Here is a 24,232-nt window from a genome sequence, read left to right on the forward strand (position 1 = left end):
ACAAGGAGACCCACAGGTCTGGGCATATGGGTTGCAGCCTGACTGTCCGTCGCTTAAAAGTGTTGATGCTTTTTTTACGGCACTGGGCATGTTGTATGATGACCCTGACAAGACGGCCTCAGCCGAGGCTCAGATTTCGATCCTTAAGCAAGGGCGAAGGCCAGTTGAGGTTTACTGTACGGAGTTTCGGAGGTTGGCCCATGATACCCAGTGGAATGACCCAGCCCTGAGACACCAGTACCGAAGAGGTCTTTCTAACCAGATAAAGGACCAACTGGTACAATATCCCTTGCCTGATAGCTTGGATCAGCTCATGCAGTTATCCATCCGGGTGGATAGACGGCTGAGAGAGCGTAGGCTTGAAAGGGAGACTGAGATTTCCTTCCTTCCCAAGGGAACCTCAGACTCTGAGGAATTTTCTGAGGAGCCTATGCAGATTGGGGCTACCCGCCTCTCCTCGCGTGAGAAGACGCGGAGGAGACAGCAGGGGTTGTGTTTGTACTGTGGGAATAAAGGTCATGTGGTAGTATCATGCCCAGAAAAGCCGGAAAACTTCAGGGCCTGAGGGTGATGGGAAATATCCTGTCAGGCCAGAAGTCAGAATTTCCCAAGAAGACTTTTATCATTCCGGTGACCTTGAAGATCCTCGGTCAAACTGTCAAGACTGAGGCCTTTGTGGACAGTGGGGCCGACGGGGTTTTTATGGACCGCCAATTCGCCCTGAAACACTCTGTTCCCTTAGTACCCTTGGCATCGGAAATTGAGATTTGTGGGTTAAACGGGGAACCATTATCCCAAGGTAAAATTACCTCTTGCACTAGCCAGATTTCTTTGTTTATTGGAGCCACACACTCTGAAAAATTGTCCTTTTATGTGACTGTCTGTACTTTTGCCCCATTGGTGTTGGGGTTACCCTGGTTAAGGGCCCACAATCCTCAATTTGACTGGGTCTCTGGGGAGATTCTTAGTTGGGGTACTGATTGTTTCAGGAGTTGCTTGAGCCTTCCAGTCAGGCTCTCGCAGCTAAGTTTGCCAGGATTGCCAGGGTGTTATGCAGATTTTGCGGACGTGTTCTCCAAAAAAGTTGCAGAGGTACTACCTCCCCATCGCCCCTATGACTGTGCCATTGATTTGTTGCCAAATGCTAAGCTTCCCAAGAGCAGGTTGTACTCCCTGTCACGTCCTGAGACTCAGGCTATGGCAGAGTACATTCAGGAGAACTTGGCTAAGGGATTTATCAGACCTTCACAGTCTCCAGTTGGGTCGGGGTTCTTCTTCGTGGGTAAAAAGGACGGTTCGTTGCGACCCTGCATCGACTTCAGGGAATTGAACCGTATCACGATTAAAAACTCATACCCACTGCCTCTCATTTCGGTCTTGTTTGACCAGCTTCGTACTGCCACCATTTTTTCTAAGATTGACCTACGCGGTGCGTACAATCTAATCCGAATAAGAGAGGGGGATGAATGGAAGACTGCCTTTAATACCCACTCAGGGCATTATGAATATTTGGTGATGCCTTTTGGGCTCTGTAATGCCCCGGCAGTCTTCCAGGATTTCATGAATGATGTGCTCAGGGAATATTTGGATAGATTCTTAGTTGTATACTTAGATGACATCCTAATCTTCTCCCATTCCCTGGAGGAACATCGGAAGCATGTACGCTTAGTCCTCCAGAAACTCAGAGACCACCGGCTTGGGGCGAAGCTGGAGAAGTGCGAATTTGAAGTTCAGCAAATCGCATTTCTAGGATATATTATCTCCCCAGAAGGTTTCCAAATGGAGGGTTCCAAGGTACAGGCAGTCCTGGATTGGGTGCAGCCCACTAGTTTGAAGGCGCTTCAGCGTTTCCTGGGCTTTGCGAATTTTTATAGACGATTTATCACTGGATTTTCGTCTATAGTGGCACCCTTGGTGGCACTCACTAAGAAAGGGGCGGATGTTGCTCACTGGTCTTGTGAGGCTAAAGCGGCTTTTGCCCGTCTCAAAAGGGCATTTGTTTCGGCCAAGGTGCTGCGACACCCAGATCCAGAGCGTCCTTTTGTGGTGGAGGTGGATGCCTCTGAGATGGGTATTGGGGCAGTGCTTTCTCAGATGGGAGTGTCTGATAATCGCCTTCATCCCTGTGCTTACTTTTCCCGTAAATTTTCGCCTGCCGAGATGAATTATGACGTGGGTAACCGGGAATTGTTGGCTATTAAGGATGCACTCGAGGAGTGGAGACACTGGCTTGAGGGGGCTAAGTTTGTGGTCTCAATTCTCACTGACCATAAGAATCTGGCATATTTAGAGTCAGCGAAGCGTCTCAATGCCAGGCAGGCACGATGGGCTTTGTTTTTTGCTCGCTTTAATTTTTTGATAACATATCGCCCTGGGTCAAAAAACATCAAGGCTGATGCGCTCTCGCAGAGTTTTGCTCCAATCCAGGAGACCACCGAGGAGCCGTTGCCCATTGTTTCCCCATCATGTATTAAAGTGGGCATTACCCAGGACCTCTTATCATTAGTCCTTAGAGCACAGGAGCAGGCTCCTCCAGACCTTCCGGTAGGTCTTTTGTTTGTGCCTCCTAGGTTAAGACAGCGAGTGTTCCTGGAATTCCATGCCAAGAAGTCGGCAGGTCACCCGGGTATTGCCAGAACTCGGGAGTTGCTATCTAGGGCGGTGTGGTGGCCCTCGGTGGCTAAGGATGTGGATCAGTGGGTTCGGGCATGTGACATCTGTGCCCGAAATAAGACTCCTAGAGGGGTTCCTGTTGGCCCATTACATCCACTCTCTATCCCATCTAAGCCATGGACCCACATTTCAATGGATTTTGTGGTGGACTTGCCCAAATCCTCGGGGATGACAGCCATCTGGGTTGTCGTTGACAGGTTTTCAAAGATGGCGCACTTCGTTCCACTGGTTGGGCTGCCATCAGCCAGACGCCTGTCTGAATTATTTATGCTGCATGTTGTGCGTCTCCACGGGTTGCCACTTGATGTGGTCTCTGACCGCGGATCCCAGTTTGTGGCCAAATTCTGGAGGGCATTTTGTTCCGATCTCCAGATTTCTGTCAGCTTGTCGTCAGGCTACCATCCGCAGTCTAATGGGCAGACTGAAAGGGTGAACCAGTCCTTGGAGCAGTTCCTCAGGTGTTATGTCTCCAAGTGTCAGACTGACTGGGTTGCTCATCTGTCCATGGCGGAGTTTGCCTATAACAACGCGGCTCACTCTGCTACAGGGATCTCTCCCTTCCTTTGTGTGTATGGGCATCATCCTAAGGCCAATTCTTTTGACCCCCTGGACTCCACGCCTGGTGGTTCCTCTGTGGTTTCGGTCCTTAGAGGTATTTGGCGGAAAGTGAAGAAAGCCCTTGTGTCTGTGTCATTAGTGACCAAAAGGGTTTTTGATAAGCGGAAAAGACCCTGCAGCTTCAAATTAGGAGACTTCGTCTGGTTGTCTACCAAGAATTTGAAGTTGAGACAGCCATCTCATAAGTTAGGGCCCCGGTTCATCGGCCCTTATAAGATCACCAGGGTTATCAATCCGGTGGCATTTCAGTTAGATCTGCCCCGTTCTTTGGGTATCAATAAAACATTTCATTGTTCCCTTTTAAAACGGGCGATTAGTAATCCTTCTTCCAGTGGAAGACCTTCCCCTCTTCTGATACGTGGCCAGAGGGAGTTTGTTGTTGAAAGGATTCTTGACTCCAAGGTGGTTCGGGGTCGGCTGTCATTTTTGGTGCACTGGAAGGGGTATGGCCCGGAGGAGCGGTCGTGGGTGCGCAGTTGTGATCTTCATGCCCCCAGACTGATACGCTCTTTCTTCTCGCAGTTCCCCGATAAACCCGGTGGTAGGGGTTCTTTGACCCCTCGTCAGAGGGGGGGTACTGTTAGGGTCTCCTGCCCTGTGCTGCCACGTCGTCATGGCAACCGGGAGACAAGTGCTAGTGGAGTAACCTGAGCGCAGCTGATACTCCGGTTCGGGTCTTTTGCTGTGCAGTGGTTATAGGCTCTGTGCACGGCAGGGGATCCGGTGCTGGTTTTTGTGCTCACAGTCTGTGAGGTCTGAGTGGGGCGTGGACAGCACCTGCTTTATAAGGCCTCTTTTCAGGGTAAGCAGATGCTGCTGAATCTTTGTTGGTTAGTCAGTTCATGAAAGTTAGCCAGTACTGTGTAGCTTTGTATTTGTTTGTTGCTTACTGCAAATAGGCCTGGGGATTTGGTATTACACTCTGCCAATCCAGACCTAGCAGTAAGACTGGAGTCAGTCGTTTAGCTTGCTGGGGTTCTGTTACTACTCTGTGAACTTAGCAAGTTTGCGGCTGTATTCTAAGACTTGCCTGTCTAATCCTGTCTCACTGTGCTAGGTGTCAGGGGTCAGTTTAGTGGCAGTAAGCTAAAACCTGTGCACTGCAAGTGAGAAATAGGATTGTGGAGACTCTCCTTGTGTCTATCATTCCATCTCTGACCAAGGAGTTTACTGCCACACCCGTTGGTAACCCTTTAGGGTTTTGCTGTTGCCCTTAGCAACAGCATTTCGGGTTCTCTATGTATTAAAACACAACATCTTGCTTTTTCCATCTGTGCAGTTCTAATACAAGGGAGATACCCAGTTCCTTAGCCTCTGGGCTTCTCTGTTCACTTTGTGTGTATTTTGTTACCCTATTACCTTCTGTGTACGTTATGTCATATTCCCCAGTTTGTCTGTGAGTCCATTTGTTTTGCATAACAGTTCAAACACCAGTACATTCCTGCAGACACTGGAGTGCATAACAGTTCTGACACCAGTACTTTCCTGCAGGCACTGGTGTGCATAACACATCTATAGTGCACCCAGACCAGTCGGGGTTCATTTGGAGCCGCCAGTCCGTGGTAAACATTAGGAAAGTATTAACAGTGATGCAATGGTTACAATCCTCGAAATGCCCAGATACTAATGTTCTCCTTTCGCTTGATGCCGAAAAGGCTTTTGATATGGTTACTTGGGACCACTTGTTTGACACTTTACACAACTTTGGGGCCCCACTTGCCTTTGTAGAAATGTTATCTTGTTTATATATGGCACCTGCCACTCAAGTGTTGGGTAACGGGTATATTTCTTCCCCCTTCTATATTCAGAGGGGCACTCGCCAGAGATGTCCCTTGTCCCCTTTCGTTTTTGCTTTAGCTCTGTAGCCCCTGGCGATTGCTCTTCATAACGATTCTTCTTTTACTTTTACAGTCATTCTCACTGTGGCTAAAAAGGTAATAGTGAATCATTGGACAAAAAGATTGTCCTCTTCTTTAGGGGAAATAAAAAATGTACTGTTACGCATTCTTTACTTTGAGCGCCACTTTTCCAGACATAGAGAGGGGTGTAGCTCGTTTTTATACAAAATGGGAGCTAGATTTTAACAGTCTGGACCCAGAAACACAGACACTTATTGAGAAGCTGTTTGAAAGCACCTCCTGGGTCTTATACAAACGTCAACGTCTTGAGTCCATTTGATGGTTCAATGTGCTGAGGTTATAATCTTTTCTTTATTTATAATGATCGTATGGTGTTGGTGAGCCCGAAGAGCATCTATCCATACCTTCATGTTTAGAGAGTGAATTGTCTTGTCTCCCCCCCCCCCCCCCTGTTCCCCCTCCTTGATGTGATCCCCTTTGATGTATGTTCAATTATCTTTTTGGTAATCCATTGTTTTTCTGCGTTTGCGTACTCTATATACTGATTTACTCTGATGCTGTGTGTAATTTTTGGTACTTGTTTGGATTGGGGGTGGTATGTTCCTCCCCTACTCTTACCATGTATGTCTTGTATAAACAGCTGTTATGTTTTAGTACCTTGTTGTATTGTATTGTATTGTATTGTAACATTGCTTTCTGGATGCAATTATATGTGATTGTGTATTTTTCTTAACAAATAAAATTGTCCTACAAAAAAAAAACTAAAGAAAAATAAAGGGGAATTAGATTGTACTGTATCTTTGTATAAAAAAATGAGACCTCTTTATCATAATTGGAGCATACATTTCTTTTATTTGACCTTTGTACACACCAGCCGGGGGGCCCAGGAATGGCCAATGCTATTTGGCATTGGTCCAGATAATCTCCTCTATACAGTAAGTCTTGCACTGATCTGAAGTAGCACAAAACACTACTGAGCCGTATATACAGTATATACGGTTTAGCTATATTACCTGTTATGACCGCTCTGTTTTTTGTTATATTTTGCAGTGGGTTTACCCTTTGCTTTGTCACTGCAGACTATAGTATATCTGGTGTTTATTTTTTTTATTTTTTTAATCTACATAAGTAATTGGGGTTGACTGTGGAGGTTCTGCAGTGATTTTCTAGTGGTTTTCTTGTGGTTTGCTGTTTGCTTATTGACTCCCCAAGGCTCAAGCACATAAACCATTAGAATTGCAATTACACTTAATGCCAATGGCACAAATGACTCTACAGTTGCAGTTATATATGGTATAGTGCCAGGGTTGCCAAATGAATTGAATATATCTCGCCGTGGATTTCTAAAATAAGTGCATTCTTTTTTACTCTTGGATCAGTCCCATGTTAAATACATGTGGTGTCTTGATGGAATACATAATATATCGGGATGCTGGCGGTCACATGAATGACCGCAACATCCAAACATTGAAGATCCCAACATTGGAGGCAGTAAGTATTTCTACCCCCTGTCCCCTACACTAATCCTAACACTTAGGGGATGGTGACTAGGGCTAACCATCCAGGGATGTCGGCTACGGCTAACCATTGGGGGTTGGGGTGGCTAGGGCCAACCTCCCTCCTACTGCCTAACCCTCCTTAGTGCCTAACCATAGCCTCCCCCCCCCCCCCCCACCAGGCCCTAACTCATGCCCCGATACTCACCTTCGGATGTCAGCTGATGGTGATCCGGCACCGGTCTGCGGTCACATCACCGTCGTATTCCCGACAGCTGGGATGCTAAATGCATCCCATCTTGATAGGTGATTTTTTTAATTGACTGTTTATATACTGTACTATACGATTCTGTGGGCATAATTTCAAAATAATTGTCTTGCTATTTTCATTTGTACATGAAAAGAAATATCATATCTGCAGTGTTATATATGGTTTTAATGTCAACATTTTATAAACTTATCTTGTGCTTAATGAATGACTATTTTGTGTATTTATGTGTATATCTAGGTCATATACTGCTAGTACATCTTTTGAGAGTTTCATTTTTGTATGCAAATGTGGCTTTTAATGGCTTCTCTAATATTGTTTATCAGAGTTCTATTGAAGGCTTTTTCTTCTTTTCCAGGCCCAAGATAAAGACAGTGGAGATAATGCCGTTCTATCCTTCTCAATCGACAGAGTGGAATTCGTTTCCAATGGGCAAACACAGCAACTGGGAAACATTTTCGGCATTACCACTGTCCCTGAAAATAACATCTACACAGGTTCCATCAGGTCAGTTTTCTCATTGTAATATCTAGTAAAATGTTTTACTTGGGTTGTATATTAAACTGATGAACAATAAAATTTGTTGGTTTTATAGAGTTGCCAGTAATCTGGATAGGACATTTAAGGGACATTACAAAGTTTATGTATTGGTAGCAGATAAGGGAATCCCATCACTCAATGCTACCACATCTGTAAAGGTAAGGTAGAAGCTACTCCACGTGCTGCCACTAAATATTGTACTATAGGAGCTGGAATTATTCCTTTGGAAACGTTTAAATGAGAATCGAAATGGTTTTGAATAATAATAATAATAATTTTATTTATATAGCGCTCTTTCTACATTTTTGAAAGGCAAAGTTACCCAATCAGTGACTGATTTAAAGTTTACTGTAGCTCCCCTTTTCCATGTTTTTCTATATTATTCCACATTACCTAACAATCATTGTTATACAGTTGCAGAAAAGGTACAGTATACCAAGGTATGATCGGCGCTAAATGTATGGGAACCTTTCCTAAGCTGCAGCCAAAATTAGAGGGAGGTCACTCCCACATAAACAAAGAATAAAACACAGGCAAGGCTGCGCTCTAATTAGATTCAGCAATAATAGCTAATATTAAAAGAAACCAGTTCAATAAAAAAATCACAGGTATATATAAAACATATACAAAAGATTGGCGCTCTACAATACACACACTATATGTGGTTGGATTCAGATGGCTGCTCACCAGTTGTGGGCGGGCTGCCCCAACAATGGATCAAAGTAAGTGTGAAAAAAGAAAGAGTGGGAGCGCAGAATGAATCCAATATATTGTTTTATTTAAAATATTAATATGTCATCCACATAAAAATGCAATACATGAACTAGCCTAAGAATAAACAATTGATATTATATAAATGTAAACGAGACTGCCATATCTCCTGAACAAATATGAATAAAAAACCTTTAATAAACCCTAGTTAGGGCTGCATTAATGCTTCATGAAAATCAGCCGTGCGTCCACGAGCTGAAATGGTTATAAAAAGGAGACTGATAAAAAGTGCCTCTGTTATAAGTCACTGTCCTCCTTATACACAATAGAATCTCATTGGTAGAGAGTGTCCCAGTACTGGACTTGCGGACAACCGTGCTGTAGTATTGTGTGGCAAATGGATAGTGATGGTCAAAGAATAAAACACAGGCAAGGCTGCGCTCTAATTAGATTCAGCAATAATAGCTAATATTAAAAGAAACCAGTTCAATAAAAAAATCACAGGTATATATAAAACATTATATAACATGAATTCATGTACAATTTAAAAAAAAAGGTATATATTACCCTGATAATTGAGTCAGGACACGTATATATGATGCAGTAATGGGAATCCATTCCAATATTGCCCTTAGTAGTGAGTGTAGTCCAATATAGCAATAAGTCCCTTGTATGTAGGAGAGTTAAAACGGTATTAGAGTAGTAGGTGCACCGTTAGAGGAAAGCATTCACAGAGCTTCACTTTTTCCACATTTTGTTTAGTGATGAGCGGGTTCGGTTCCTCGGAAACCGAACCCCCCCGAACTTCACCCATTTTACACGGGTCCGAGGCATACTCGGATTCTCCCGTATGGCTCGGTTAACCCGAGCGCGCCCGAACGTCATCATCCCGCTGTCGGATTCTCGCGAGATTCGGATTCTATATAAGCAGCCGTGCGTCGTTGCCATTTTCACTCGTGCATTGGAAATGTTAGGGAGAGGACGTGGCTGGCGTCCTCTCCGTTTATTAATGTTGATGCAAATATTTGTGCTTATTGCTTAATTGTGGGGACTGGGGAGCAGCTGTATTATATAGGAGGAGTACAGTGCAGAGTTTTGCTGATCAGTGACCACCAGTTTTATCCGTTCTCTGTCTGAAAAACGCTCCATATCTGTGCTCAGTGTGCTGCATATATCTGTGCTCACACTGCTTTATTGTGGGGACTAGGGACCAGCAGTATTATATAGGAGGAGTACAGTGCAGAGTTTTGCTGACCAGTGACCACCAGTATTATACGTTGTCTGCCTGAAAAACGCTCCATATCTGTGCTCAGTGTGCTGCATATATCTGTGCTCACACTGCTTTATTGTGGGGACTGGGGACCAGCAGTATTATATAGGAGGAGTACAGTGCAGAGTTTTGCTGACAGTGACCACCAGTATATATAGCAGTACGGTACGGAAGGCCACTGCTCTACCTACCTCTGTGTCGTCAAGTATACTATCCATCTAGATCAGAGGTTCTCAAACTCGGTCCTCGGGGGCACACACAGTGCATGTTTTGCAGGTCTCCTCACAGAATCGCAAGTGAAATAATTAGCTCCACCTGTGGACCTTTTAAAATGTGTCAGTGAGTAATTAATACACCTGTGCACCTGCTGGGTTACCTGCAAAACATGCACTGTGTGTGCCCCCGAGGACCGAGTTTGAGAACCTCTGATCTAGATTCTATATCTGTGGTGCATTTTAGTTTTGCAGTTTGCGGACAGTGACCACCAGTATATATAGCAGTACGGTACGGAAGGCCACTGCTCTACCTACCTCTGTGTCGTCAAGTATACTATCCATCCATACCTGTGGTGCATTTCAGTTGTGCGCAGTATATATAGTAGTAGGCCATTGCTATTGATACTGGCATATAATTCCACACATTAAAAAATGGAGAACAAAAATGTGGAAGTTAAAATAGGGAAAGATCAAGATCCACTTCCACCTCGTGCTGAAGCTGCTGCCACTAGTCATGGCCGAGATGATGAAATGCCATCAACGTCGTCTGCCAAGGCCGATGCCCAATGTCATAGTAGAGAGCATGTAAAATCCAAAAAACAAAAGTTCAGTAAAATGACCGAAAAATCAAAATTGAAAGCGTCTGATGAGAAGCGTAAACTTGCCAATATGCCATTTACGGCACGGAGTGGCAAGGAACGGCTGAGGCCTTGGCCTATGTTCATGGCTAGTGGTTCAGATTCACATGAGGATGGAAGCACTCATCCTCTCGCTAGAAAACTGCAGTGCAACTCCTAGATGGGCCAGGTGTTTGTGTCGGCCACTTGTGTCGCTTAGCTTAGTCACACAGCAACCTTGGTGCGCCTCTTTTTTTCTTTGCATCATGTGCTGTTTCGGGACTATTTTTTTGAAGTGCCATCCTGCCTGACACTGCAGTGCCACTCCTAGATGGGCCAGGTGTTTGTGTCGGCCACTTGTGTCGCTTAGCTTAGTCACACAGCGACCTTGGTGCGCCTCTTTTTTTCTTTGCATCATGTGCTGTTTGGGGACTATTTTTTTGAAGTGCCATCCTGCCTGACACTGCAGTGCCACTCCTAGATGGGCCAGGTGTTTGTGTCGGCCACTTGTGTCACTTAGCTTAGTCACACAGCGACCTTGGTGCGCCTCTTTTTTTCTTTGCATCATGTGCTGTTTGGGGACTATTTTTTTGAAGTGCCATCCTGCCTGACACTGCAGTGCCACTCCTAGATGGGCCAGGTGTTTGTGTCGGCCACTTGTGTCGCTTAGCTTGGTCGCATTGCGACCTTGGTGCGCCTCTTTTTTTCTTTGCATCATGTGCTGTTTGGGGACTATTTTTTTGAAGTGCCATCCTGCCTGACACTGCAGTGCCACTCCTAGATGGGCCAGGTGTTTGTGTCGGCCACTTGTGTCACTTAGCTTAGTCACACAGCGACCTTGGTGCGCCTCTTTTTCTCTTTGCATCATGTGCTGTTTGGGGACTATTTTTTTGAAGTGCCATCCTGCCTGACACTGCAGTGCCACTCCTAGATGGGCCAGGTGTTTGTGTCGGCCACTTGTGTCGCTTAGCTTAGCCATCCAGCGACCTCGGTGCAAATTTTAGGACTAAAAATAATATTGTGAGGTGTGAGGTGTTCAGAATAGACTGAAAATGAGTGTAAATTATGGTTATTGAGGTTAATAATACTATGGGATCAAAATGACCCCCAAATTCTATGATTTAAGCTGTTTTTGAGGGTTTTTTGTAAAAAAACACCCGAATCCAAAACACACCCAAATCCGACAAAATATTTTCAGGGAGGTTTTGCCAAAACGCGTCTGAATCCAAAACACGGCCGCGGAACCGAATCCAAAACCAAAACACAAAACCCGAAAAATTTTCGGTGCACATCACTAATTTTGTTATGTTATAGCCTTATTCCAAAATGGAATAAATTCATTTTTTTCCTTCAAAATTCTACACACAATACCGCATAATGACAACGTGGAAAAAGTTTTTTTTTGTTGAGATTTTTACAAATTTATTAAAAATAAAAAACTAAGAAATCACATGTATATAAGTATTCACAGCCTTTGCTCATTACTTTGTTGATGCACCTTTGGCAACAATTACAGCCTCAAGTCTTTTTGAATATGGTTCCACAAGCTTGGCACACATATCTTTGGCCAGTTTCGCCATTTCCTCTTTGCAGTACCTCTAAAGCTCCATCAGGTTGGATGGGAAGTGTCTGTGCACAGCCATTTTCAGATCTCTCCAGAGATGTTCAATCGGATTTAAGTCTGGACTCTGGCTGGGCCACTCAAGGACATTCACAGAGTTGTACTGAAGCCACTCCTTTGATATCTTGGCTGTGTGCTTAGGGTCATTGTCCTGCTGAAAGATGAACCGTCGACCCAGATTAGACCGCTCTGGAGCAGGTTTTCATCCAGGATGTCTTTGTACATTTGTACTTTGTACATTCATCTTTCCCTTTATACTGACTAGTCTCCCAGTTCCTGCCGCTGAAAAACATCCCCACAGCATGATGCTGCCACCACCATGCTTCACTGTAGGGATTGTATTGGCCTGGTGATGAGCGGTGCCTAGTTTCCTCCAAACGTGACGCTTGGCATTCACGCCAAAGAGTTCAATCTTTGTCTCATCAGACTTGAGAATTTTGTTTCTCATGGTCTGAAAGTCCTTCAGATGCATTTTGGCAAACTCCAGGTGGGCTGCTATGTGCTTTTTACTGTGGAGTGGCTTCCGTCCGGCCACTCTACCATACAGGTCTGATTGGTGGATTGCTGCAGAGACGGTTGTCCTTCTGGAAAGTTCTCCTCTCTCCACAGAGGAATGCTGTAGCTTTGACAGAGTGACCCTCGGGTTCTTGGTCACCTCCCTGACTAGGGCCCTTCTCCCACGATCGCTCAGTTTAGATGGCCGGCCAGCTCTAGGATAAGTCCTGGTGGTTGCGAACTTCTTCCATGTACGGATGATGGAGGCCACTGTGCTCATTGGGACCTTCAAAGCAGCATATATTTTTCTGTACCCTTCCCCAGATTTGTGCCTTGAGACAATCCTGTCTCGAAGGTCTGCAGACAATTCCTTTGACTTCATGCTGAGTTTGTGCTCAGACATGCACTGTCAAGTGTGGGACATTGTATAGACAGGTGTGTGCCTTTCCAAATCATGTCCAATCAACTGAATTTACCACAGGTGGACTCCAATTAAGCTGTAGGAACATCTCAAGGATGATCAGTGGAAAAAGGATGTTCCTGAGTTCAATTTTGAGCTTTATGGCAAAGGCTGTGAATACCTATGTACATGTGATTTCTTAGGGTTTTTTTTAAATAAATTTGCAAATCTCAAGAAACCTTTTTTCACGTTGTCATTATGGGGGTATTGGGGGTAATTCAGACCTGATCGCTCTCTAGCATTTTTTGCAGAGCTGCGATCAGGTCAGAACTGCGCATGAGTATGCACCGCAATGCGCAGGCGCGTTGCACGGGTACAAAGCGGATCATTGCTGTGCGATGGGTTTTACAAAGAATGCATTCGCACAGCCGATCGCAAGGAGATTAACAGGAAGAAGGCGTTTGTGGGTGGCAACTGACTGTTTCCAGGGAGTGGTTGGAAAAATGCAGGCGTGTCCAAGCATTTGCAGGGCGGGTGTCTGACGTCAATTCCGGCACCGGACAGGCTGAAGTGATCGCAGCAGCTGAGTTGGTCCTGGGCAACTCAGAAACTGCACAAAGTTTTTTTATACCGTAATTGCACACTTGCGCAGCTAAAATACACTCCACAGTGGGCGGCGACTATGTGAACGCAGGACTGCAAAAAACAGCTAGTGAGCAATCAGGTCTGAATTATACCCATTGTGTGTAGAATTTTGAGGGAAAAAATTAATTTATTCCATTTTGGAATAACTCTGTAACATAAAATGTTGAAAAAGTGAAGCACTGTGAAAACTTTCTGAGTGCACTGTAGAACCCACTAGATGTTATAGATAGGCAACCAATGTTCCTGATTTATATATGATGGGGAACAGTTTTTAATAAATGCAAAAGCAGTTTTCCATATAAAATGTAATTAGATACAAGCACCTCCGCATACATTGTTTACCCTTTTTAAAATCAAATGGGCCATCTTATTTCTTGCAGCAGACCAAATATGAATGAGAAATAAGTAAGGCGAAAGGACGCCTACTGTGACAGCATATAAAATAGGGCCTCATTCAGAGATGTATGCAATACTGAGCTGTTGTGAGCGATATTTGTCACTGCACGTGCGTGTAAGTCACATTGCGCACGTGCGATGACGTCGCAGAGAGAATTGGCAGTCAGGGAGCATGTGTGGAAGGTAATGGGGGGAGTGGCTACTCAAATGAAGGTGTATCACATCTTGCGGCTGTACTCCTGTATGCAGTTACTTCTGGCAGCAATGCTGCGCGGCTGTAGGGTTACACAGAAGGTCAATGAGCAACCAATGTGCACCTGATTGTGTCTTTGTACACAAGCAGCAGATCTGAGACGCCTACAGTGGGCATAGTAATAAAAATCCTGGTGGCTGCGACATTTGCATATATTCACACAACCACTGCATATGGAATTGTATCTGGACAGCGTTTGCATCCATCTATGAATCAGGCCCATAGTCACATCACTAATGAACTAAGAAGTGTCCATTGGAGAAGTCAAAGCACAAACAGCATATCAGTTATATGTATAGGTATAAACAGTGCTGCTGATGGTCATCTCATGAGAGAAGGAGTCCACTTACATGAACTGACTTTTACTGTACCTAAGGGCAGATCCAGAACAAAATGATGGGGGGCACCACAATAGGGGAATGAAGTGGGGTTCAGCACATGCGCTCCTGGGAAACAGGGTGTGGCATATTAACAAGGAGTGTGGCCTCACAGAGAATGTCATACCCATGAGTCATGCGATCGTTTTTTGTTTTTTTTTAAATATTAATTTGTATTAAAGATTTTCAAGTATATATAACTCCCCATCCAAAATAAGTCTAAATTTAGCACATCTACAATCAGGCACTTAGACATGCAGGGGGACACCCTGCACAGGGCTAGTCCGCCCCGCATGTCAGGCCCGACCCCCCCGCTCAAAGTACAAAAGCATTGCACAGCGGCGATGCTTTTGTACTTTAGGAGTAGCTCTCTGCCAGCGCAGCTCCTGCGTGCTGGCAGGAGCTACACATCGCTGTGAGGGTCACAGTGGCTTGTGTGATGTCACGCATCCACCAAGGCCCGCCCCCACAACAGTCCGGGCACGCCTGCATTGCCCGGACCGCGCTCCCTAAACGGCGGCCAAACGACGCAAGGCCCGCCCCCTCCTGCCCAGCGACCGCCTCTGCCTGTCAATCAGGCAGAGGCGATCGAAGGACTGAGACAGCAGCGATCAGGTCTGAATTAGGCCCTCTGTTCCTTTCCTAATCCACAGGGATGGTAAGGATAATTTCACCCTGGAAGCAGTGTATTGAAGGCACAGTAGTAGAACAGCTGTATAATCTTGCTTGTAATCTTACTCTGTCACTGCCTGTCCTCTGTAAGAGCGGTAGCGGTTAGCTAGTTGTCAGCTTCCAGACTGTCAGTAGTGATTGCTGCTCCTAACAAGGGTGGTGAATAGCCATTTATATGACGCTCAGACGCTGCAGGTGCAATACTGTTAATTCCTCGGTAGAGAAGCTATAGATGGCTATCGTGAACTCTAAACTTCATAAACTATAAAGCTTTCCAGTTCTTTGCTGACTGCTGAGGAGGCTGACAAGCATAAATGTCTTAGAGCTACTGAGGGCTGACGGGCACCGACCTAGCTCTATAATAGGCTGCGGTTCTCATATAACGTTCAATACTTTAAGATATGTAGTCTTAATATAAGTTTATTCATTCATAAAGTCTACTCCAATTGAATAGTGTAAATGTATATTAATGTAGCTCTGTGCAGTGTTATCACTAATGTAGAGGTGTGAGCACTGTATACCTCTCTGACAGGGCTGCCAATATTGATCTCCACCTACCTCCTTCGTAGGAGGATCCGGGTCCACCTTGCTATCTACTGGACTGTATTTCTCTGTGCTGGGGACAGGATATATGGCCCCTCCCGTCGCTGCTACTCACCACTTAGGCCGCCTCTCGGGGCTGTCTTACTTGCGGATAGTGCCTCCTCCGTTCTAAAGCAAGGGATGACCAGGCCGGGACCCGCCCGCCATCATCATTCACAGCGGGCCGCCCACGGCTTAGTTGTCTCCGCCGGAGCTCCGATACAGGACACCACATCGGAGCAGACTGGGAGGCTGGTAAATCGGGATGCTGGGAGATTACACTCAGGGCTCACCACCGCCGTCAGGAAATACAGTGCAGCCCATCCTCTCAGTTCCTCCTCAGCCGCACGTCACCAACGGTCCTCACCAGCCCTTCTTTAAAGGCTTCCCCCGGGGTCCCCAGATGCTTCCCGCCGAGGCCTTGAGCTGTTGCAGAGCTGGCGCGTGTAAGAGTGTCCCAGATCATCCCCACGCTCTGGTGCTGCTCCCACTGTCAACAATGCAGCACAGTCTAAAACAGGAGGATGGGCTGCATGCCATGAGTATTAACAAAGGGTCTTTCTCTTCATTCACTCATGAATAGCAGTAGCTTGACTGGGTCACTTAAAGGACAATTGGTGGAATTTTTCCATCCTTCTGATGGAAGAATTGCTTTCCCCTGAGCAATCTCTTGCACTATTTTGGATATGCATAACTTGAGCTGATTTCGTGTACCATTATTGAATCACTATCAGTTGCTCCTTCTTTCTTGACTTCATAGACAACAATGTCCGGAGTTGGCAGGCTCATTACCATGTAGGGTATAATTTCCCACTTGGTATCTAGTTTGCTACTACATTGATTGTTCTTTTTCCAGACTTTAGGGGACATTTATTAAGCAGTGATAAGAGCGGAGAAGTGAGCCAGTGGAGAAGTTGCCCCATCAACCAATCAGCAGCTCTGTATAATTTTATAGTATGCAAATTATAGATGTTACTTCAGTGCTGATTGGTTACGATGGGCAACTTCTCCACTGGCTCACTTCTCCACTTTTATCACTGCTTAGCAAATGTCCCCCTTTATCCCCAACTTGCAAAGGTTTAGCATGTGCATCTTTGTTGTAGTAATCCTCTTGCCTATGGTGCACTTCTTCTATCTTCTGCTCTACCACTTTTCTGCCTATTTCAATGTGGTGTTTGTGCTCGATCACCCAGTCTGTTTGTGGAGTGATTACATCATCTGGAAGTGTATTTAACTCCAGATCCGTAGGCAGTTTACCTGATCTTCCAAACAGGAGATAGTATGGTGTGTATCCAGTGGATGCGTCTTCCATATTATTGTAAAGGTAGATAAGCTCTGGCAGCAATGTAGGCCAGTTTAATCATTGGGGCATTGGAATGGTGAGGAGCATCTCTATTAGAGTCTGATTTGCTCACTCACATAAACCATTATGCTGGTAAGGGGTGGTCTGGAGTTTCTTACACCTGTAGACTTTGCACAACTCTGTGAACAACAAGGGTTCAAACAGAATGAAAGTGGAAAATAGAAACCGACAGTGGCGCTAAATGGTTAAAGCTGCCCAAGCGTTATTCTGGTGGAACCCACCCACCCAAATATAAGAAATATGCAAAAAAGAATTTGAAAACACCTGTGGCGCTAACATAAAACAATTAGCATGAAATGGAAGTCAACTGTCTCGTGATGTCTTAGTTCATTACAGGCAGGAATAAAGTCATCTGATGATCTGTATATTAATATAGTCCTGGAGCAATTTGGAAGAGAAAGTAGTCCCCAAACTTCAAATATGTCTCAGTTTTCACACCGGATTTTTCTCTCAAAGATCCTCAATTATGTTGATAGTAAACTCTCCATAGAAAATTAAAACACGGCAAATGGAGGAATATAGTGTAGTATTTTCCTTTTAAAGGTGCAAAAGATTTTTAAAATGGCTTTTACAAATTTAATAGTTCCACGATAAAAAAGTATCCACAGCAACAAATAAAAAGTGGACCCATACCGTGTCAAGCTCCTGGCAAGGAGCAGTGAAGTAAGATATAATGGGAGGCTTCGGATACTTCCTTTCACCCTCCACGCTAATCACCAGCCTTGAGACACGATGTGCCCCTTCAAAGTAATAGGATACAGGTAGGTAATCACCCGTGTCCGCCAATGCATTTTGAGTTATCAGTAACTCTTCTTCAAGGCAGTGTGAATTCCCACCTGCATGCATCCTTATTTAAACCCAATTTTACCCGGAAGTGATCACCAACCTCAATTGATCATCCGGGATTCTCCATCAATCCCTGAGTGTACACCTTGAAAGGAAGCTCATAATTAGGGTAAGTGAGAAGTGGGGCTTCCGTTCGCAGCATTTTCAATCTCTTAAATGCCTCTTCCTGATGACTTGTCCAGTTAACAGTGTTATTGTTATTTCTTAACAATTCATGCGGGGGAGCAGCGATTTTCGCGAAGTTAGCTATGAACCTTCTATAATAGCCTATGAATCCAAGGAAGCATCTCACATCTCGAATAGTTACAGGGGTAGGCCAGTCTCTTACCACTTTCACCTTTTCAGGGTCAGGCTCCACCCCCTTGGAGCTAACCATATGGCCTAGGTACTGTACACTGGACTTGAATAAGTGGCATTTGGATGGCTTTAGTTTGAACCCGTAATTGGCAAGTCAAACAAAAACTTCTTCCAAATGTTTTAGATGCTCTTGATAATCTTTGAAGAACACTATGATGTCATCTAGGTAAAGGATAAGCATGTTGAAGTTGCGGTAACCCAGACAGTGTTTCATCACATGCTGAAAATGTGGCTGGAGCATTGCACAGTCCAAAGGGCATCCTATCAAATTCAAAAAACCCCATTTGGGTAGTAAAGGCCATCTTTTCCCTGTCCTCAGGGGCCACAGAGATCTGACAATACCCACTGGTTAGGTCTAGGGTGGAAAAATAAGCAGCCAATGATTATTCTATCTTAGGCAGAGGATACGCGTCCCTATGTGTGACTGAATTTAACTTCCTATAGTCTACACAGAAGCGCAAGCTTCCATCCTTCTTCTTGAATAAGACAAGGAGTGCAGCCCATGGACTGTGTCTTTCTCTAACCACTCCAGTTGCTTTCATTTCCTCTATCATCTTATTTACTGGTTGATATAATGCTGGAGGAATAGGATGATAATGCTCTCGTACAGGAGTAGCAGTTCCTGTTGGGATATGTTGAATGTCTTTGATGTGTCCAAAGTCTGATGGATTTTTACTAAAGGTTCTCTCATTCTTCTGTACTAATTGCAGGGCTCCTGCTCTTTCCTCTTCCGGGGTATCTTGATCACCTATATTTGTTCCGCTCCACCAAGAGGTGTCTCCCCCTTCTCCGGAATGACTGTCTGCTGTCATGCTCTGTTGAGCTGCAGTAGATTCCATGCCAACTATATCCTGGAAAGTAACTTCAAAAATCTGTATGATGGGTTGATATCTGTATAGTCTAATGGGGTGGTTATGAGGGTTCAATATCCGTACAGGCACCCTCTCTCGTTCCACTGTTACTAAAGTTCTGGCTACAGTGAAATAATTTGTCCAGCCTTCTTGACTCTTTTCGATAATGGCTTCATAGTTTTGTCCACGGGGTCCTATTTTGGTTCTACACCAAATGATGTTTTCTGAGTTTGGAGGTAATATTATAGTCTGCTGTTCAGTGACCCTTGACAGTGCCGATTTCCCCATTAGTATTAGCGAATCTTTGCTGGCTCTGAAGAAAGCGTATATCCTGTTGCAGCGTTCGCCTCTCTGAACAAGTATGGGTGAATAATTCTTGTTTTAATATTGTGATCAATTCCTCAGGGCAACTTCTTAAGATATTCATCCCAATTATGACAGGTGGCAAACCTCTATCTTCAATAGTGGTAATAAGACAGCCTTGCTTCGGTAACTGAGCTTGACCAATTTTCACTTCAACTTCCCAATAGCCACAACACTCTACCTTGACCATTGCTGGCTAATAAATTCAGCCACGCTGAACGGTGGTGGTGGTGCAGTCATTTCATATTCTTTTCAGTGTCGTGCAAATTCTGCCCATTGAATCATTGTAACGTGAGACCTTGTGTCTAACAGCACCAGCATAGTGACCCCATTGATCTCAATTTCTATTGATGGGCATTGATCCACATACTGAGGCCACCATTCTTGAGGCGAGGGACCTACTGATGAGAGTTCTCCCGAGGGTTAGTCCCGAACCTCGGGATGTCCGTCTTTAAAGGCTCCTGTTATCTACAATTACGCTCTATATGTCCACTCCTTTGGCAGCATCTGCAGATCGGTCTGCCTTGTTCATCAAATTGATCAGTAGGTCAGTGACGGGAGCCCCAGGTAGTATCTCCTCTATCAAAACGAGGTCTTTTTCCCATCAGCCATCACCTTTCTTGCTCACGAGGTGTTTCTTTAAGCGATTTTAGTTCCCGACACAAATCAGTCATCCCTTGAGTCAATTCGGCAATCTGCCCTCTCATCACCTTAAGTGAGTCTGCTGAAGCTGTTGACTGAACTTAGTTTCGAAACTGCCCCCAACTGCCCTTGCTTAGGTTTGTCTCCTAATAATCTTATTGCCAATTCTTTGAATTCTTTAAAGTTGTTGGTTGTCTCCTGCCATTGTAACATTTTTAGTTAAGCTTTCGTATTGTCATTATAAATGCCATCTATAAACTGATTGATGAACGTCTCATCTTCCTCCTAGCTTGGAGTGCCTCCTGCAACTCAAGAGCAAACTCATGTAAGGTCTCCTGGGGCTGCTGTTTATGGGCATAGAAACGTATCTTTAGTTCTGACAAGGTTTTCGTATCAAATATGTTTTTAATATTTCCTCCACCGTCTTCTTTTGGCTAACTGGCCACGACTTCACCTCCCGCAGGGCAAAACCTTTTAACTGCCCAACCAGTATCTCAATCTTTTGGGACTTATTAAGAGGATACAAATGAAACATGGCTTTAATCTTGTCTTTAAAATCACAAAACCCACTAGATCCAGTGGAATGGGTATCTCCAGAATAAGTAGGGAGCCATGGTGCACCAAAATAATATGGCATGGTAATAGGTGCAGAAGTGTGCATGGTTGAGCTTTCCTGACTGGATGTGTCCCCTTGACCTGCCTGGCTATTTTCTTGCGATATTTTTGGTTCTGCTAATGGGGTACAATCTTAGAACTTGTAAGAATCATGTTTGTCGGATGCCAAATGTCACACTCTCATGTAAAGGTAAGTGCTTTGGTTGTTGTGTAAGGTAAGTATCACGGTAAGGTAACTCAAAAACTGACGGCTGCCTGTGTGGATGGTAAGTATCTGAATAAATAGCCCCTTATCGGAAGTTCATCTAGTTACCTTTCGGGTTATTCATCACAGTTCCCCTCGCTCCGTGATTCTTCAGGTAAGTGGGAGTGAATGAGTCAACTCAAGAGTTCTACTTCATATGAATCCTAGGACAATTTTATCATATGATTAAACACATGGCATTTAATACAATAACTGTTACACTAATCCCAATAAACAACTGTTATTATTCTGGAAAGTATGGACGTTGTTTCTCCTTGTTCAACGCAAAAGAACACAGCAGATGACAATAATACCCACTAACATTTACATTAACTGTAGATACAATTATACCTTCTTCGTATTATACACTAACAGTAGTCTGACATTACCATTCACTTTCCTGTGCAGATAATATCAAATATTCATATTTTACCTCAAGGTAAATATCTTTAGTCTAATTGAGCTCTCTGTAGGTGGTGCACATTTGAAGAATTCTTTGTGGTGTCAATTACGAAACTTGTTAGCACTCTGCTAAATAAATCTTATATCTTATTAGCCCAACTTCAGGCTACTAGTCTCCAGAAGCTTAAGCAGTGCTAATAAGATCTCCTCAATCTATCTCTGTTCCTTTCCTAATCCACAGGGATGGTAAGAATAATTTTGCCCTGGAAGCAATGTATTCAAGGCACAGTAATAGAACAGCTGTATAATCCTGCTTGTAATCTTACTCTGTCTCTGTGTAACATGCATATGGGTTATTTCTTTTGTTGTCAATAATATACGATTGGTAATGTATTTATAAATGAATTGAAGGGCGTTATTTGTATGTATTAATTTATTGAGGTAATATTGTATGCCTGTATGCTTAATTTATGTATATATGTTTATGGAAAAGTGTTGTATTATACATTTTATACTGAGAGGAAGGCAGCAGAGTGCAGCACAGTGTAAATGTAGCCAGCCCCACTATGAGTGTTGAGTGTCCGAGTGCTGGTATTAAAAGGCTAGCAGCAGGAGGAGACAACCTGCATGAGCAGGTAGCTTGGCTGAGGCCATGTGCAAACAGGGTCTCCGCGAACCAGTAATATCTGAGGGCCGTGTGCAAAATGGGTCCGCGAGCCGGTAATAACTGAGGGCCATGTGCAAAAAGGGGTCCCTGCGCCAGTGGAGGAGAGCATATAAAAGGCGCTCCCTGCTGGTGGTGCGGCAGACTGGAGAACCTCCTGTTAGTGCTTGTCTTCCTGAGCTCTCACTACCGCTGACTGAGGTGTAAATGCTGTAAACATACAGCGGCGGCTGAGGTTTGGGAGATGGAGCCCACACAGGACAGGCTAGCCGGACCTAGCCAAAGTGGAGGGCGCATATAGGAGTGTGTGGGTGCGCTGGGCTGCAGCTCTCACCGCCACTGACATCCGAGCTGTAAGGTGCTGTAAACATACAGCGGTGGCGGAGGCTCAGACAGTGTAACCCTATAAACACTCAGCAGCAAAACGCAATCCTTACCTCCATGTACCAATTCAGCAGCAGCAGAGCGGAGAGAGGTGTTTTGGCAAGTGACAGCAGCGTCTAGAGAGGAGGCAGGGCAGAGCAGAGCAGTGAGAGAGGCTTACCAGCGATTCAGAGGGAAAAGGCAGCACTGCAGGATATGCTAATTAGCCAGCCAGCCGGCCAGTGATATTCCAAGGGAGGAGACGGGGGCAGGGCCGGCGCCACCATTAGGCAGCTTTAGGCAGCTGCCTATGGGCGCCGGCCACTGGAGGGCGGCACCGCATGCTGCAGAGAAATGCGTCTTCTATTATTCTGTTATGTGTGCTCCTCGTTTTTCTTATGAGACAAGGAGCAGGGATGACCCGCGGCCGCCCATCAATTACCAGCCGGCACTGACGCGTGAGTCAGTGTGTACCATCAGCTGCTCTACGTGTAAGCACTCCCTCTGCAGTCCTCCCTGAGCACTCACCCGCGATAGCACATGGCATTTCCCACCCCACACCACAACAGCATCTCCCCCCCAATTGCAGCCGTCATTTTCTCTCCCTCCAACCTACCGTTCATGACCACCGCCGCCGCCCGCCGCCCCCCCCCCCTACCGCCCGAACACCCCCTACCCTTCCTCCGCACTGAGCAAACTGACCAGCTGTCAAGTTAAACTTTTTTACAGCCAGCTGGACTAGCTGGGCGCATAGGAGGAGGCTGGATCCCTGCGTTCAGAGGAGGAGAGACAGTGAGTGAAGCATAAGTAAAGACAGGCTGTATTCATTCTATTTTTTTTTTTCTGTGACCAACTAAATTTGAGTTTTAGGCTGTGGTTTATATATATATATATATATATATATATATATAAAATTTATGGGATGTAGTCAGGATCCCGGCACTCAGGAGACCGATGCCGTGATCCCGACCGCCGGAATGCCAACAACTATTCTCCCTCTGAGGGGAGAATAAAAAATGTGGCGCGTAAAGCTCTCCAACGTGCCTGCAGCATGGTGAGCAAAGCTGCAGGTATTTCGGCGTCCGGCATCCCGCTGCCAGGATTCTGTTCACCGGGATGCCTGCTGCTGGCATCCCGATACCAATATATATATATATATATATATATATATATCCATTGTAGAAGAGCCGCACTCACATGTCGTTAATAATCACAGTTGCTGGGGTGCAAAATCCAGGAACAGGTCCTATCAGAACAAAGTTCCACGATACATGTGCACAAATAAGGATGCACTCACCAGACTTCTCCAGGGTGAAATTGATAGATTTTAATCCAGACAGTACATAGAAGGACCTTCTATTTGTGAGTATGTGCTGTCTGGATTAAAATCTATCAATTTCATCCTGGAGAAATCTGGTGAGTGCATCCTTATTTGTGCATATATATATATATATATATATGCTAGGGATTATCCACACTCATGTGCTGCATAGAAAAATGCTGGGGTAGCATCCAAGTGGGCAGAGCAAAGCCCTACTCCAACACAAATCCAATAGTAAAGCAGGAGCACTCACCAGTCTTTAAAGTAGCAAAGATTATTTAATCAGGTCATCAAAGCAGAGTTCTGATCGACGTTTCGGTCTATATGCAGACCTTTGTCAAGATAATTACAAACTGAACAGATTACCCTTATATACCCTACATGAACCCACCCACCAATTAATCAAAGCAACACCCCTACACCCCAAATCAAAATCATAATCAACATATCACGGATATTATATGTGTGTGTATATATCATAAATGAATCAACA

General features: G+C 44.8%; 1 protein-coding gene across 1 annotated transcript in view; it reads left to right on the forward strand.

The window, feature by feature from the left end:
* The window catches only part of CDHR2 (cadherin related family member 2), a 314,955-nt gene that overhangs the window by 238,392 nt on the left and 52,331 nt on the right, over positions 1-24,232 (forward strand). Inside the window, exons 18-19 of the mRNA XM_063927912.1 lie at positions 7,273-7,421; positions 7,510-7,612. Coding sequence (XP_063783982.1) covers positions 7,273-7,421; positions 7,510-7,612 — 252 coding nt within the window. The remainder of the gene's footprint in view (positions 1-7,272; positions 7,422-7,509; positions 7,613-24,232) is intronic.

This window comes from Pseudophryne corroboree, chromosome 6 (genome assembly GCF_028390025.1).
Source record: "Pseudophryne corroboree isolate aPseCor3 chromosome 6, aPseCor3.hap2, whole genome shotgun sequence".
Classification (NCBI taxonomy): Eukaryota; Metazoa; Chordata; class Amphibia; order Anura; family Myobatrachidae; genus Pseudophryne; species Pseudophryne corroboree.